General features: G+C 39.6%; 1 protein-coding gene across 1 annotated transcript in view; it reads left to right on the forward strand.

Moving 5' to 3' along the window:
• The window catches only part of CNGB3 (cyclic nucleotide gated channel subunit beta 3), a 76697-nt gene that overhangs the window by 40332 nt on the left and 18034 nt on the right, over positions 1–18331 (forward strand). Inside the window, exons 9-10 of the mRNA XM_074820275.1 lie at positions 167–231; positions 4113–4235. Coding sequence (XP_074676376.1) covers positions 167–231; positions 4113–4235 — 188 coding nt within the window. The remainder of the gene's footprint in view (positions 1–166; positions 232–4112; positions 4236–18331) is intronic.

The raw sequence follows: 18331 nt of genomic DNA on the forward strand, positions 1-18331 counted from the left end.
CATTTTTATTTTGCATTTCACCTTTTAGTTAAATGTTTAAAGAAAGTCAGACTACTGAAAAATCCATTATTTTCAAAATGTGTATGTGAACTAATGTCAGTTCTATTATGAAAAGACATGTGATGAAGAATAGTGATTGGATTACTTTCATTTGATTTCCATTCAGCATAACACATTCTTTGAGTTTAATGATCGTTTGGAAGCTATTCTGGACAAAGCATACATCTACAGGTATGTGTTTATTATACTCTTGTAGCATGCCAAGCTTGGCACAGAAGGCATTTCATTTGATTTCATGAGTTGTCAGTGAGGCACTGGGTGGAATACCATACATCTTTAACTGTTCAATTTAAGATTTTTTAAAATAGTTGTCTTTACTGTAATCATTAAAATAATAAATGTAAAGCTTCATTCACAATGAAGTCTAGCTCAGTTCAGCTGGCCCCATTCAGGCAAAATCTTCACCAAACTGAGTCTCCTGCCAAAATGTAATGGACCAGAAGTATCAGAAAGAAGTTTCTTTAGTGAAAGAGCTAAAGATCAGTTTCTTTAGGTTGCTAATAGCAATGCCAAATCCTCAGTAGCTGTTTATTTGTACTTAATAAGAGTTATGAGCTTAAGCTGTTTCAACATTTTTCTTCAAATATGCACTCACCGTGGACCTGGCACATACAGAAACTTGATCCTCCACTGCATTGACAACTTGGAATGAGAATCAGTTCATCACAGATCTCAAATAGTGATTATAACTGTTGTCTACTGCACTATGTTCTCACCTTCTGCACTGACAGGAAGAATTTTGAATCCAAATCAAGCAGTCCATAGACATGGTTATGGCAAGTTTCATAGGCCCCTCAGCTGTTGGTGATGCTGCTAAGACCCAAGGAACCCATCTACTCTGTCACCATTATTCTCATCTACTGTCAATGTCAGCTTATCTTGTGCAGTTCCTAAACTGATTTCCCTGTCCCAGTTTTGGGCCTTGTATTGTTCCTGTGCGCTGCTGTTGCAGAAATAAGGGTCTGTTGTTTACTATCTTATTCTATGTCAGAGATTATTGTAATTAAAAGGTAGACTTGGTACTTATACATTGCAACTGAGACATTTTATGAGATTTAGAAACCAAATTTGAAAAGGAGGTTGAAACACCATCTCTTTCATATTTTCATGTACCTGTGAAATAAAACAGAACTTAGAAGTTTGAAAGTTCTGCTAAAGTATTTTTGAGATGTTGATCTCCAGAAAGCTCATTTTTATGTTACCCTCTCACTTATTGGAGAGTCTTTTGTGGGTTTTTTTTTTCCTTTCTTTTTTTAAATTCTTGTTGGTACAAGAGAAGGCTTTTCTGAATTTCCACAAGATGAAGAAATTCCTTGTCAGTTTCTGAATTACCGTCTCTCCTATCTTCTCCAGTTTCTAATCTCATTAAAAAGAATTGGTTTTCATCTGTCTTTTTTATACTTTTTAACTTTTTCTAATGTTGAGGACTTTTTAAATTAATTAATTGTTTTCCATATTACATTCTTTGCATTGGAGTCATAATTCAATGACTTTTTGGTATCTCCTATAATATTTGCAGTTAGTACTGGGAGATATAGATTTTTAATACAGATGGTTTTGAATTAAGTAATTAGTTCACATGTAACAATAATGTTGTCTGTATATGGATTTCAAGGAAATGGGAAAAATTAGCAAACCCATTTTCACCCAAATAGGTAGTTTTACAAGGGACAGAGTTTCACACTATATAAAAGTATGGAATGGGAAATGGTTGTTTAAAGTATAAGTTGAGAATGGGATGTGCATATCTTCAAACTAGCCTAACTTTGAAGGATGTGGTGTTGATTCGTGTGCCAAAAAACGAGGAAGGTGTTCATTTAGAAAGGCTAAGACACACACAGCAAGACCTCCCTGGTCCTGTAAAATGTACAAAGTAGCTGGAAAGACAGAGCCAGCTACTCTGCAAAGCTGTTCTGCCTTTTTTAGAGAGTTTTGTAACATGGTATTGGTTGAGTGCCACAACTGTGTGTTGCTGCTTGTGTCTTTGCTTCCTGGCCACAGGCCTACTTATATTTTCTAATATTAAATCAGTTGCAGAATATAAATTACAGAAGTAATTATCACCAAGTGAAATAATTTTCTCCTTCATACTGTTAAGAGGTCAGAAACTTGAAATGTGTAAAATAGAGCACTCTTCATAACTAAAATGCAGTTTTAAATCCCACCGAAGATGTACAGAAAAGCAATGGTAGAACACATGTATTGCTCAGCATATATAGGGTTAACAGTATTGATGCTTTATTATCTATAGACTTTCCCATCAGTGCATTGCTAAGGTTTGTGGTAGAAAACAAATGTCTGCATACTGTGCTACCAAAATATTATATTTTGTATTTGTAAAAACACCTATTAAATATTAAATACGTCATGCCGTGACCTGATACAATGCTTTAAAAGATACTTCAGAAAACACTGACTCTCAGTTTTTGAGGTGCTCATTGATAAAAACATTTATACAGCAAAGATCTTTTAATTGGCTTACTAGAAGGCATAAGGGTAAGGAAAGAAAAAGGGCAAATGGAGAAGAGAGGTAGTTATACAGAGGAAAAGTACAAATGGGAGCTAAAAAAAATATATGAAGTCAGGTTATTTATGCAAACTACTGCATTTTATTTGAATGTAGCAATGTTGTTTTGATCTGAGATCTTGGTATGGTCACCATTTGAGTGATAAGGCACCAATTAACTGTATAATGTCAAACTACACAGAAAGTGTATGTGCCTGGGTGGATTTTCTTCTCAAACTCATTGGTTTGAATTTGTAGGAATAGAGCTAGCAAAAGTTACTACATCTTATCTACCCATTGTGGTAGATTCAACATGTGTTTAGAGAAATGTAATACATATTGTAGCAAAGGCTTCCAGAACCTTTATTCAGATCTCAGGAGTCCACTTGCATGGATTCAGACTTGTGCACAAGACCCAGCATGGTCAACATTGCATTATTACTAGATCACACCACCTATCTGTTCTCAGTAGCTCTCAATAGCTTGCAACCCTAAACAGAACTGTCCTGGAAGCACATCAACGTTTAAACAGAAGTGGCATTCATTTGCCAACATCCTAAAGAAGAAGAGTACATGTAGACAGATTGCTTAATGGCATGGAGAGGTGAAGGAGGGCATGCAATGGCACCTGAAGAACCAGCAAAGGAGTGCATAATACAGAAGCAACCACAGAGATATTATCTGTCATTATCTTAGTTTATTTAACTTAGTTAGTTTATCTAACTTACTTAGATCTTATTAAATTTTCATAAAACCATGCACTCAGTTACTGTGCACTGCAAACTGCATTGAATTCTAGCTGTAGCAGATGAACTCATTATGTACCAGCCTCCCTGTGTTTAGGCAAGTTCTGTACTTTTCCTATTTATTTATCACTTTTCTGTATGGATATTTGAATGGAGAGCTAATTCCAGATCTTTCTTTTGACCTCCATGCACTGAACAGAGGATATACAATGAGATCATTATTGTATTAAACAGAAAGCTGCTTGGTGCTTAAGTAGTTCATCACTGGCATTCTTCAGAGAACTGGCCATAAGCATAAGAACTGGGATTAGGAATGATATAACCCCTGCTATAGCCACTAAATCATACTATTTAGCGGATCTACTGCAGGCTTCCTAGTACAGCTCTTGTAAAGTGGTTCGTTTCTGACCTCAGACATTTCTTGGCTTTAGTTCACAAGTTTAGAGCCTATCTTGAACACTTTGGCAAACATGTTAATTTGTACCCTTTAGCCTCATTAATATAGCTTCAAATTTCTGTAAATATTCATAAGCAGTTAAAGAAGTAGATTATAAAGTTCACAGGAAACCATAATTTAAAAATTACTCTGTGTCAAATATTCTAGAAAAGATATTTATTTGACCTTGGACAAATGTGAGAGACAGGTAACGGCCAGCTATTCTTTCACAGAATCAATACAGGTGGGGAACTACTTAGTGGATGCTTAACATAAACATTGTTGATCCAAAAAAGCAATGGGTTCCATATTAAAAGGAAGGAAAAATGTAAGCTGTTTTACAGGAATGTGTTGACTTTTATAGGGTCATTCGAACAACTGGATACTTGTTGTTTATCTTGCACCTTAATGCATGCCTGTATTATTGGGCTTCAGACTATGAAGGACTTGGCAGCACTAGATGGGTGTACGACGGCAAAGGAAACATGTAAGTCCTTTTCTCTTGCAAGAGATTTTTGTTGATTTTGCTCCTTCCTGAATCCCTCTCCTTTTCCCATGCCTTTGATTGCAGGATATGCCCTTACTTTACAGCTGCTTGGATAGCAATCTTTTAGCACCATGACTGCTGATTAGCAGCTTTCATTACTAACATATTTGGTGGGCAGGTGCAGTGAATAATCAGTTTACCACTTTCAGCTTTTATAGGTTTATGAGTCAGTGCTAAGCACTAACTTAATTAAACATTTAGAAAGCAACAAGGGTCATAAATTAAACTTACTGATTACATACGCACATGGGAACTGTTAGAAGGATTGCAGAACAATGCCTCAGAGGAATCAGAGGCATGGGGTTTTTTTCTGCTACACAGCATTTTGTCTTTAAAATGCAACATTTTAGTCCTAAATGCCGTGGAGATTGGTCTGAAAAAATCCACCCACTTTCTCTGATCATTTCAGAAGGTCATGCTTAAACATGTGGTAGAGTGTCTCCAATGGGAAGGACTGGGTATTGGCACACTTTTCCACAAACTCCTTGTGACAGCACTAGTCTCGGTACCAAGTAAGGGACATTCATTAAGATGATGGAGAGGAAGCAAGAGAAAATAGCAAAGTCATAATATATTTTGTGTGTAGTTATATGAAAACATATCTAGTAGGTTCAGATGAATGAACATTCATTTCTTTCAAAGGCCATAATATAGTTAAAGCCACAGAAGCTCAATTAGTTCATTAATTACATTCTTCACAAAACCACACACACTATACTACTGCTGTTATAAACTACCCTTTAAACAACTTCTCACATTTCTCTTGGAGACGTGATCCTCTTGCTTGTAATTTTGTCACTTCATAAGTTTAGTGTGAAGTCCCTGTCTTGAAGGGTAAGAAAATAGCCTTTGAGATTAAAACACACTTTTTGTAAAACAGCATTGATTTCTTATAATTAGGGTTTTCTGTCAAAAAGTGACGTGGCTGAAGTTTCCACTAAAATGCACAGACTGAGTACTGCAGTCAGACATGTGCAAGCAGGGTCATGGAGCTCAGTGGGACCACTTATGTAAGTTTATACACAGATATTTATTCACAGGATCAAGGCGTCCAGAAATCTCACAAGAAAAATGCAGAACGAATTTCCATTATAGCTATTTTTGTTAATGTTATTCTTGGGAATACTTGCCTCATAATTAAAGTAACTAAGACTGAGCAACCTGAAAACTCTGAAAGTAAAGCACTTACTCAGCCTTCAGGTTTTTAATGTTTCTTCAGAACAGCCTAGAGAACAGGCAAGAAAGTCTTCCTGTTTTTCATGGACAAGAATATTTTACATTTCGCGCAGGGAAACAATTGGTAGAAATTATTTGCTAGCTTGATCACAGACAATGATGTTGTGCCTAGAGGCAAAGGTCAGGTTTTTTAATATTTTGTGATACCTTTTCCATGAGGAGATGAAAATGTTTATCAAATGACATCACACTGAAAACAAATGGGATTTAGGGCAGAATTTTTTATAAACAATAATAATAAACTGATAATTCAAAGTCCGCATTAAACCAAGATACTGAAAAAAGTTGCATATTAGAATATATCCATGTAAACTTCATTAAGCCATTAATTTACCTCATTTTGACATTGGTTGGTATATGTATGCTTTTTTATTCTTTTGCCTGTATCTAATTCATACTGGATTATATGGTCCCATGTAGTTGGGACCCCAAAGAGAATCCCACGTTGAGCTGCATTTCATAAAGTATAGCTTGGTATCCCACTAACAGCAAATGTCTTCCGTATGGGATTGTCATCGCTTTAGAGAATCAGGCATGACATAATATCTGATTGTCGAATATTTGGGGATTTTTGACAGAGAGGCACTGTGTTATTATCGGAGGTGCAATGTGAATTTAAATATATCAGACAAGATACTTCTATGTATATTCACTTCTTTGGAAAGCAGGAACTAAGAACAATCAGGGAAAAATCTGTCAGAAAAAGTGACAAGATCTGCAGCATATATTATGGCACAACAGTGCAGATGTAATTTCCTTTCATACAGCAGAGTTGCCAACAGTTGAAGCAAAATATGCCATTGGTCTCACATAGAATGGGAACACATTCAGAAAGAAGATAAGACAAACATAGCTTCTTAACTAATTAAAAAAAAAAATGACAGTAAGCAGTTTGACAAATAAATCAAAATTCTAGTGGTCTCAGATTACACTGACCCAAAGCAAATGATCTGGTACTGATTTAGTGGCATGAATGTTTTATGTAGAATCCCTGCTGTGTCCATAAAACATTGTTAGTTTTGGCCAAAACCAGTTCTTAAAAATGTCAACACTTCTAGGATCATTTCTTTTCCTTTCCAGACTAAGAAGAATATAAAGATAACCATTTCTGTTATCAGTTTGATTATATATAGGTTCCTGAGCAGACATACTAACTAGTGAACTTCAATTTTTAACTAACAGCTGTACACAGCACTCAATCCACAAGCAAAATTATCAGAGTAGCTTTGTTTGCACATTTCTGCTAGCTGTATTTTTTTCCAGATCGTGTCCAGACTCTAAAGTATTAGTGCCAGTCCAAGAAGACTTGAGGTCTTTTGCATGGCAGCCTTCAATCAAAGCCTTTGACCTGAGGTGCAAAAGGCTGTCAACTTTATCCCCCTGCAACACACCCCAATTAGCCACACAAGATGTTCCCAGCATTAAAACTGCACTGATGAGCATACCTCAGTCTCTCCTAATGCAGGATAGCATCCGTGTTGCAACACCATAGTGTAGAGCCTATGTAACCATGGCAGCAGGATATTGAAAAGGTGTCTTAATTACAGCTAAGTGAACAGTTGGAACTATATGTGTTAATTTACAATCTAATTTAACCATCTAAGTAAGAGATTAGTCTCTAATTCCTCAGGAAAATGGACAAATCCTCTAGAAAGGGATTCAAGGCAGGAATGTAATGTTGTTCTGAATTGTCCCGTGGAAGTACCTGTCTCTTTCATCACTGTCCATCAGGGAAACTAAAACTAGGGAGCTGAAATTCTTATGCAAACCCCCCAGGTCAGTGCTATACCTAAGCAAAACAAATCATTCAATTTCTCTTATGCTGGGGTCCTTACTTCTCCATGCGGGAACAGGAATGACACAACACCAATATGATGATCAGATCGTCCATTTATTTCCCAATCCTGGTTACATTTATATTCTACTAAGTTCCGTACACGCACTCATCTATCTTCTAACAGGTTACAGGTTATCTGCACGCGCTGTTCACGCACCTCTACAAGCATTTACTTTGGTTAATTGCAATTAGTACGTAAATCCCAAAACTTGCCAAAAACTCCCTTATCTCATACCCTGTTTTGCTCAGACTTGTGTGCTTTTGCTGACCACAGATGTTTCTCACTTATCTGCTATCTTGTGTGTTTTTGCCAGCCTTATTTTGCTGGCCTTGTCTTCGTCCTTGCATTCTTCTGCCTGCACTAACTTCCCTCCAGCGCGGCCCAGACTCCTACATCTCCCCCCACCCCTTTTTTTTTATTTTTATTTTTTTATTTGCTCAACCAAACTTTGCAGCATCCGCTGCAAACATTGGAACAATCAAGGAAGAATCAACATCAAAAGCAGCAGTACTATCAATACCATCAATGCTCCTTTGACCAATGTTTGTAACCAACATCTCAGTCCGAGACCAACAAGCCAATCTGAAAAGGGACCATGCCCCTCTGTAATATGCTTCATGTTATCTTTCATTTTTGCTAATCGTTGGTGTATGCTCTGCAAATGGTTAGACAAATTAAAGCAACATATTCCTTCAAAATCTTCACATCTATGCCCATGTGCCAATAATAGAAATCTACAGCAGCATGATTTTGCAGAGTAGCATACCTAACACTATCAACATCAGTAAGCAGCGCACTCAGCATTTGCGAAGTTAGATTAAATTGCTTTTTCGCTCCAACATGCTAATCTACGTATATATTTTTGCATTTATGGCAGCCATTCCTTCCGGAAAGAAGAAAGAAGTAGCTATAACAGTGGCTAATGAAGGTAGCTGTACGTTGTTGTTGCAGGTGTCGTCAAAGGTTCGAACAGATCTGCGTGATCTTGACTCATGTCTCCTACTGGCATTCAATAACTCTCTCATGTGCAGAGTAAACAATGTTAGTTGCCCAAGGTAGCATGGACTACCAACAGGTCGTACAGGAATACCAGGCCATGCTCTATCTCCACAAATCAGAAACACTCCAGGTGGAAGTTTAAAACCTCCTTTGGTGTTTACGGTAAACCCTCCTGTTTTCAAATAATTCCAAGGAGAATGCCCTGTTACATTTTGACAACCTATAAATAAGTCTTGTTGTACACTCCGTGCCAACCAAACATACCACGGACCATCGAACCAAACCACTCCTGTGCCATTCACTGGCTGGAGTTGAGGAACTGTATCATTACAGTCCTGCATATTAGTTGCAGTAACATCAACATACTCGACAGGCACAACGCTAGCTAGCAAGTCCAGCTCCTGCAAAGGTAAATGAGCTGATTGATTTAAATTTTCGATGACTGTCTTCTGCCAGGCCGCACTACGCATAGTGGGCCAAACATAGATGCCATTTGGACTTAAACAAGTTTCACTTTCACTACTAGTCAGGTCCACCCTCTGTTGTTTCCAGTACCCATCAAAGTCAGTTTCATTTTCCTGCAATGGAATGCCAATCAAACAGGTTCGAAAAGGATTATCCACCTGTTGCAAACTCAAACAAAAATCTGACATCCCAGCTGTATTTGTCCACGTTACCCAAATATTTGTTCTGGGTGTAATGTCGAAAATCCCATCACTACCTGCTATAAAACAAATCAAAATAAACATCGCCCACATTTGACACATCACCATCGTTTTACCTCTTTTTTACAGTTATCCTTGTGCACATGCCAACTTCAAGGAACGTCTATTCCAACACTACAGCTCCTATCTACTACCTTATTATTTTGCCTAATACATTGCAAAGCTAAGCGTTTACAAAGCTCAAAACTAATTTCTGCCAAAACTCTTTGCCCAAGATCTTCAATTAGGTTTAAAGCCCTAGAAAACTGCTGTTGTTCTCTAAAAACTCTGATCTGTCCTTCTGTACCAACAGCTAATCGCTGATATACTGACCTACCTATAAAATCAGACAACCAATCTGCTTCGGTGTAAAAGATAATCTGGTCAGCACACAAGTGACATTTATACACACTTTCCCGATCATCCACACACGTGACTCTCCAAGTTCCCCTGTCACACCATGCACAATGTATAAAAACCCAAGGTCGACAGTTTAGACCATGTTCTGTACAAGCTGTGTCATGTTCTTCAAGCTGTTTTATGGTGAGCGGCTGTGTTTGAATAGCTGCATAAAATGACTGCAGGTTCAGTAAAAGACAAAGAACTTCACTGTTTGCTGGATGTAGTGCTGTTAACAACGGCATCAAGACCAAGTTCAATCGATGCTGGTGTCTCTGAAGTGCCTCGGGACACAGGATTGGTGTCATCATTCTTTGTGATCCATGGTTTCACCCACTTTGCGGGGACCCACTTGGGTGAATCACTACCTGTAGAAACACAAGCATAACCCCTTCCCTAAGTTAACAACTGCATAGGTGCCTCCCATTGCCCAGATTGAGGGAAATACTATTGCACTTGAATTTTTTGAAAAGAATGATCATGCTTGCTTGTTTGAGTATGTATTCACGCAGGCGGTTCATCTTGCCCTCCACGTATATTAAGCCAATTTAAAACAAAGAATGTTTTTGCCAATATCTCATGAGGGGAACCCCCTGTCTCCCCCTGTTTTTGCAAAATAATAAGGTGATGTTTCAATATACGATGGGCGCGCTCAACGATTGCTTGCCCAGTAGAGTTGCGTGGTACTCCGTGGAGAGGCTGAATTCCCCAATGTTGTAAAAAGGCAGTGGTGGAGACTGCCCCATATGCGGGACCATTAGCAGTTTTAATTTTCTTTGGACACCCCATAACCACAATCGCTTGCGTCCAATGTTGACGAGCTGCTACTGCCGAGACAGAAGCATGAGCAGAGACCCATATAAATGAGGAACAGGTATCCACTGACACATGTAAGTAGTGAAGATGCCCAAAAGGCAGAAATACAGCGATATCAGTTTGCCAAACTTCCCATGGCTGTAAGCCACAAGGATTCGCACCACCGTCCTGTAGCGGTGTGAGAGTGGCACAGTCTGGACAAGCAGCCACTATTGCCCATGCTTGGGTCTTAGGGATGTTAAATTGCTTGCATAATGCAGTTGCAGACTGGTGAGAAAAGGCATGAGATTTATAGGTTTCTGGAACAATGTTATCCGTGTCTGCTAAAGCGGCAACCAACTGATCAGCTCGAGCGTTGCCTTCTACAAGACCTCCAGGGAGCCTAGTATGGCTCTTTATATGCATGATAAAAACCCGATGCGTACGATGATTAACAGTATTTTGTAAGTCGCCAAAAGCAAAAAGGGTGGGATTGTTTACATGTCCTAACAAGGCCTTTTCGATTCGTTGTACTACACCTGTCACATATAAATAATCAGTCACAATGTTTAAATCTTGAATGATCCAGCGGTTAAGCACAGCAATCACTGCTTTAAGCTCCAAAATCTGTACAGATGTATCGCAAACAAAGCGTTCTGATTGCCATATTCCATTCTCCTTCCAAACAAATCCTGCCGTTTTGGTCTTGCTGCTGGCATCTGTAAATACTGTTAAGGCCTGTAAAGGTAGTTGACTAATGACAGGAACAGCAGTCATTGTTAAAGCAGTTTTAAATAGTGAGTGCAGCAGTTTTAAATAGTGGGTGCTTTGGATAATGGCTGTCAATTTGATAGGATTTGTTCATCACAGCCAGCGAGAAGGACATAGATGATTCACACATAGCCTGAATTAGGTCCAGTGCATAAGGCACAACTACTCGATCCGGTTCCTTTCCAGCAGTAGATATTGCTCGCTGAACACCTTTTCGAATAATACTTGCTATCGCATCCACATGTGATGTTATTGTTTTATGTCCTCTGGCCGATAAAAATAACCATTCAATAATTCTGAGGGGATTAGACTGTTGTTCACACCATTGTCCTAAAAAAGCTGATACTTCTGATTCTGTATTATATACAAACAATTGTAATGCTTGAACAGGGTCAATACGAGCTGCAGAATTAACACTCAATTTCAGGGAAATATTATCCGGGACATGTTTAGCTGACGCTGTTAGAGACCTAGGTTCTTGAGGATTACAATTTCCTTGCAACAACTTAAATAAAAGCTGTAAATCTGTGTTAGTAATGCTACAAATACTGTGGATTCACTGAATATCTCCCACCAATTTCTGTAGATCATTTAATGTTTCCACTTTCTGTACTATTGATAGCTTCTGTGGCCTAACAGTAGATTCAGTTAAAGTCATCCTTAGGTGTTTCCATGGTTCAGTCCGTTGTACCTTTTCAGGGGCCACAACGAGTCCCGTTATATTTAGAGCTTCTATCAGTTGTTGAATCAATTCTTCAGAAATGGGTGTTTTTTGGCAAAGCAAATAATCATCCATATAGTGATACAAAATACGGTCGATATGATGTTCTCGAAAGGGTCGTAGAGCTAAATCCACATACCATTGACATATTGTGGGAGAATTTTTCATGCCCTGTGGTAACACTACCCAATGATATCTCTCAGAAGGTTTTGCTCTATTTGTAGAAGGAACAGAGAAGGCAAATTTTTCATAATCCTCCAGATGTAAAGGTATTGTAAAAAAACAATCTTTCAAATCAATAACCACAATGTCCCAGCCCTGAGGGAGCATGGATGGATTGGGTAATCCTGGCTGAAGTGCTCCCATGTCCTGCAGAACTGCATTAACTGCTTGCAGATCTTGTAACAGTCTCCATTTTCCAGACTTCTTTTTGATGGTAAACACAGGTGTATTCCACGGACTGGTAGAAGGGACAAGGTGTCCAGCATTCAATAGTTCTTGCATGAGATCCCTTAAATGAGTGAGCTTCTCAGTTGGTAGCGGCCATTGCTCCACCCATACAGGAGTATCAGTTAACCAGCTCAGTTTTAAAACAGGACGGGGGTTGCTTGCTACAATGGCCACCCCTAAAAAGGCGTTTGTAATACACATCCCCACTGAGACAAGACATCTCGCCCTAATAACCAGAGTGTTGTATGCAGTACATATGGTTTCACTTGTGCTCTGAGACCTTCTTTGTTATCTATAATGGTAACAAAATGTGCACTTTGCTGTGTAGGGGATGCTCCTCCAATTCCTACAACCATGTTGGATACCATAATCAAAGGCCAAGAAGATGGCCATGCAGCATATGGTATAACGGTGACATCAGCTCCAGTGTCAAGCATGACTTGTTCAGAGCGGATCTTAACTCCATCATTCCCAAGTATTGTGACTATTCTCATAGGCTTATTGTTGGTGATCAATCGTGAAAAGGCAACAGTCACTGGTCCAGTAGACCCAAATCCTTGATCGCCTCTTTCGCGATCTTGACTCTTAATAACATGTGCTCGAAACGGAATTAATTGAGCAATACGGTCACCTTTATGCAATGTGGCTGGAGGGTTTAGAATTCTCACCATTATCCTAATTTTCCCAGTATAATCAGAATCAATTAATTCCAGGAATAATCATAATTCCTTGCTTCGATGCTGAGGATCGTCCTATCAATAATGCGCTAAGTCCATGTCCTAACGGTCCTGTAACTGTGGAAGGAACTACATGCACTGAATCATCTACTATTGTGATGTCGACTCCCATGGCCAAATCGAGGCCTGCACTTCCTCGGGTGGCTGCTGAAAGCTCGTCAAGGCAGCCGCCACTTGGGGGAATTTGAGTGTCTTGACGCCCCCCCGGAAAGGCGCTTTGAGAGGAGTTTCCCAGCAAGCAGCTCCCATCTTTCTTGAATTTTGATCGACACTCGCTGGCCTTATGCCCAAATTTATCACATCGGTTACAGGTACCAGCAAATGGCGCTGTTATGGTAGCTTTCTTTGCCTGAGGACATTGTCGCTTAAAATGATCAGGTTTACCACATGAAAAGCATCCTTCCTTTTTCCTAACATTTTTAAGTCCAGGATCTCCTTTTCCCTGACTTGTAACAGGTCTTAAAGCTGCAGCAAGAGCTCTTGCATGGATAGTAGCGTTTTCTTGCTCCTCCAATAATGGTGGCAATTGTGAACATGCCTCAACCATCTGTGTCAGGCTAGCACCTCGTGGGAGACTGGCAATCACTTGTTGTCATCTTTGATTTGCATTTTGATCTGCCAAATCTTTCCCCACTGCTGTTTTAGCGTCAGGTGTAAGATTAGGTGCAGTATCCAGTGCCTCTTTCAGTCGATCAATAAATTGCATATATGGCTCATCTGGCTTTTGCTTCACTTGATGATAAGGCAGTCTCGGTTTTCCAATTTGAGGCAGCTCTTGAAGTGCCTCTAAGGCCAGTGCCTGAGAGTGTTGTGTTATACGAGGGTGCAAGGCTGCCTGTGCTGCTCCATTACAATACTGTCCTGTCTCCATAAGCTGATCAAGTGTACCAAATCTTAAAGGATCATGTCCATTCAACTGATGGAGGTTGTTTACCATTGCAATCTCACATTTTTTCTGCCATCTATCTTTAAACATCATAAAAGCAGTAGGGGGAGAATAATCTCCAAAAGTGCTCTGATATCAGTCGGCACTAAATCTTGATTGCGAAAAAAAGATTGTATCATGGTCATAACTTGTTTATTATCATACCCAAAGTCCATGACTGTTCTTTGTAACTGATTCACAGTCTTCCAGTCAAATGGATGCCACACCCTCTGGTTCTCTTGCACGACAACTGGCATTGCAATGACACTAGGTGGCAGCATCTGCCCTTCTATAACTGCATGTTCAATCACCCCCTTCCATCTCTGCCCCACAGTATAATTAGGGTCCTGCGGGGGGGGCGGATCAGGCACAGGAGGACTGGATGCCGAACAAGCGGCATTGTTTTCAGGTCCTTTTCTTTTGTCTTTACCCTGCAGCCATCGAGCAACCCATTTTAATGGAGTCGTTGAACTAACTTCTCCTCCTCCCTTCACTAACTATTTAGATTTTGCGTATGCTCTCCGTTCCTTTGATGTAAGCCCATTTCCAAATTTACTTCTCAGATAATTATCCGCCTCTTCTGGAGTCATCTCTCCGTCCTCTAACAACTGCATTACCCAAGCTCTGGCTCTTTTTTCCTTCTCTCTCAATTTCTCCTCAGTAATCTGAGTCTCTTGTGGGGGTCTCTCAGAATTATTTTGCCCACCGGGCGCACCCCTAGCTTCTGGCCCACAGACACTCTCTTCAACTGCTTTCAAACCATCCCTTATGGCTTGATGAGCCTTTTTATATGCCTCACAAATAGTCTGTTTGGCTGACCCATGATCTAGCCATTGTATTTCATCCAAAAGGTCAGACATTGCTTTCTCTTGTTCTTTTAATAGACTAGCAAGCTGTTCAGATGAGGTGTAGGATAGACTGCTCGAGACGACTCATCACCCACATCCATAGGGAGCAGCACTTTAACTGGGTCTATGGAATTTGACAAAGTATCAGGAGGAGATGAACTAAGCAAAGGTGGGGCAGAGGGCATTGTTGGCGGCACCCAGGGTTCGATCTCAATCCTAGGACCTGCCCAAAATTCCCTTTCTGACATGGGACACACAATTTTAGAGGACACAGGCACACCATCAAATAACAAGTTCTTTTCCTCCTTCTCTTTCTCCTCCTTGTCACTCTCCTTCCACTCAGCGGCAGCAGTCGCACGAGCAGCAGCAGCAGCAACACAAGCCCAACTTTTCATTGCTTCCACTATCAATCGAACACTTCGATAAGTAGGTGCTAATTTTCTCGCTTCTTTGTTCCCTGCTTGAATCGATTCCCACAAATCAGTCCCAATAGATTTCTTCATCATACAACTGATCAGTATTAGTGATTAATGTCCTACGTCTACACCAGAGAAGCAGCGTGGCTAAATCCCCTTCCTTGAGATCCACCTCTGTCTCCTCTACGAGCTGCATCAAACTTCGAACTGCAGCCTTTTCTGTCGCTGATGCAGCGAGCCCCATGCTGTTGGTACCTAAGCCCCTACTTTCCCGGCTTAGCACGGATCCGCTCCTGCCTCTCTCGGGCAGCCCGGCTTACCTCCAGTAACGCCGGCCGACAGCCCCCGCCTTCCTCTGGCTTCTGTTCAGACGATTCTATCAGAATCAGCTACGATTCTGTCACGTCGTAAATCACGTCAATCATAAATCACGTCGATAGTAAATCACATCGGCTCCAAAAGGACAGTTCACCTGATCACGTTGGTAGCAGATCACGTCGGTAGCAGATCACGTCGGGGTCACCAAAATGCCAGGATCCTTACTTCTTCATGTGGGAACAGGAATGACACAACACCAATATGATGATCAGATCGTCCATTTATTTCCCAATCCTGGTTACATTTATATTCTACTAAATTCCGTACACGCACTCATCTATCTTCTAATAGGCTACAGGTTATCTACACGCGCTGTTCATGTGCCTCTACAAGCATATGCTTTGGTTAATTGCAATTAGTACGTAAATCCCAAAACTTGCCAAAAACTCCCTTATCTCATACCCTGTTTTGCTCAGACTTGTGTGCTTTTGCTGACCACAGGTGTTTCTCGCTTATCTGCTATCTTGTGTGTTTTTGCCAGCCTTATTTTGCTGGCCTTGTCTTCGTCCTTGCATTCTTCTGCCTGCACTAACTTCCCTCCAGCGCGGCCCAGACTCCCTCACTCTTACGGTATATTTCTTCTGCTGTTTGCAAGGCACCCACAAGTAGTCTGCAAAATTCTCCAGCATATTTATTAATCAAGACATCTATTTGCAACCTGACTATGTTTCTCTGTAGCTTGCTGTCTTCCTGCTCTGGGCACAGATTTAGCAGATATCTGTAAGTCCCAGAAGATGGTCACTGTACATGTCTAGAACAACTTTACTTATCTGATATGCATTGCCTAATGCACAGTAAGACTGACATAGCTTAGAAGGTGTTTCGTGGGTATCAGCTACACACTGTACTTGCAATAGGTCTGATGTGTCACACTTGCTGTACAGAAGCAGTTTTGAGCCTCGGACAATCTGTGAATGCACAGCCCAACTCATAAGTATGTCAGACCTAATGCTTTCAAACCTGCTTCTTGCAGCTGTACTTTTTAGACAAAGGCTTTGCATTTTACACCATTCTGTCTGAGATCATCATACCCACAGTCACATGACTTATTAGTCACTCAAGAAAAAGAGGTATCAAGAAGGAGGTCATTAGAGTACCAGTTTATACAAGCCACTTTACTCTGCTTAAACCCAACCTGGCTGTAGTCTGAGAGGGGTCAAACGTGATAGCCCTGAAATAATGCTCCCCTGGGCTGAAATGAATGTGCGAATACCACCTTAAAATCTGATAGCCACATGCACAAAAATTTGATTTACCTGTATTAATCAAAGCCATGTAAGAAGTTGAGTGTATTCTGAAATGGACTTTTATGAAAAAGATATTTCTATTGGCATAGTATTAAAGGTATCCTATTTGCAGTGTTTCTGAATGTTTTCATACCTAGGACTTATTGTAGGGAAAAATCTAGTAGTTTGATTGGCTGAAGGATAAACATGCTCTCTATGTTGTGGAGAGGGAAAATCCCTTTCTTGTCTCATGTTGTTTGCTTCAACAGTAATTTTATAGCAAGCTAGTAAGCTGTATGGTGAGCAGTGATGGTTTCCAGACACTAGCTATAGGAAGTAGAGCTGCTAATACTGTTGAAATAGGAGTCTGTTTTTTCTGGCTTTCCTTAAACAAAATTTACAATCTCATTTCTCTCCTTCTTAGGGAAAAAAAGCTGCTTTATGTTTCAACTGTTTAACTTTCATTTCAGATTAAAATAAAAACAATAAAATGCATAAATGGAGAAAATATAAAAACGGTGCCTAAGAGATAGTGAATACCATGTGAGTTTGCCAGTAGAAAGTTTCTTTTGAAGTAAAATTATAGACGCATATACTGTATTAACTACATCTTCAGAAAGGGGTGGGCAGATCTGAAAAAAAATCTCTCACATTTTGGATATACAACACTGCAAAGAAGAATGTGACCCCTAAATTCCTTTGAGGAGCTGCTTTCATTCTTTGTAGACATTTCCAGAACGAAGAGTATATTGTCCATCATGGTGGACTTCACAATTTTGGCATCCAAGGCCATTGGGGGTGAGGGAGTTAGTTAATTACTTTTGTTTCTTGTAGTCACTAGCACAGAAGTAATGTTAATTTCTTTACTTTTATATTAAAAATTATACATGTTTCAAACACTACAGCATTCTCACTTATGGCAAACAAGTATGATATTAATATGCTTTATATGATAATTCCCCTCAGACAAGTTAGAGACATCATTTTATGCTTAAATTTGCAATTCTTTCAAAACAGATCTGAGGTTTTTTCTTACTATTTATTCATGCTACAGAAGTCTAAGAGAAAGCTGCCACTTATGCATACTTTGCTGGAAACAAGCATAGGTGATGATTTTTTTTGAACTCAAGTGAAAATATTATAGTGGCATAATTTTGCACCCCTAACAAGGAAAAATTATATGATGGCAGATATACAATGAATTTTTTAAGGAGTCTGAATGAAAACAGGCAGTTCTGGCTGTTAAAATTTAAAACTAGAAATCTATGGTAAAAGTCATCATTGTTACTGCATTTCATTAATCTGCAACCAAGAAAAAGTGACTTTGTAATGAAAAGGAAAAATCGATTACTTGGTAAAGACTGGCATTTTAGGTGAAAGACTTGGAAACACTTTCAAGTGATTTAAATAAAACTCCTCATTGGAATTGGTGGTTATTGGGTTTGTTTTCTCATATTTGCACAAAACTGACCCTCCAGTTGTATTGTTACATGGAACATTTATTAATAGGAGTGGAGTTCATATGTTAGTAAGAGAGGAATTTAAAAGTGAAGGCCACCAAATTAAAACGTACATCTGAAGTCTGCAAGCAGG

This window comes from Strix aluco, chromosome 1 (assembly GCF_031877795.1).
Source record: "Strix aluco isolate bStrAlu1 chromosome 1, bStrAlu1.hap1, whole genome shotgun sequence".
Lineage (NCBI taxonomy): Eukaryota > Metazoa > Chordata > Aves > Strigiformes > Strigidae > Strix > Strix aluco.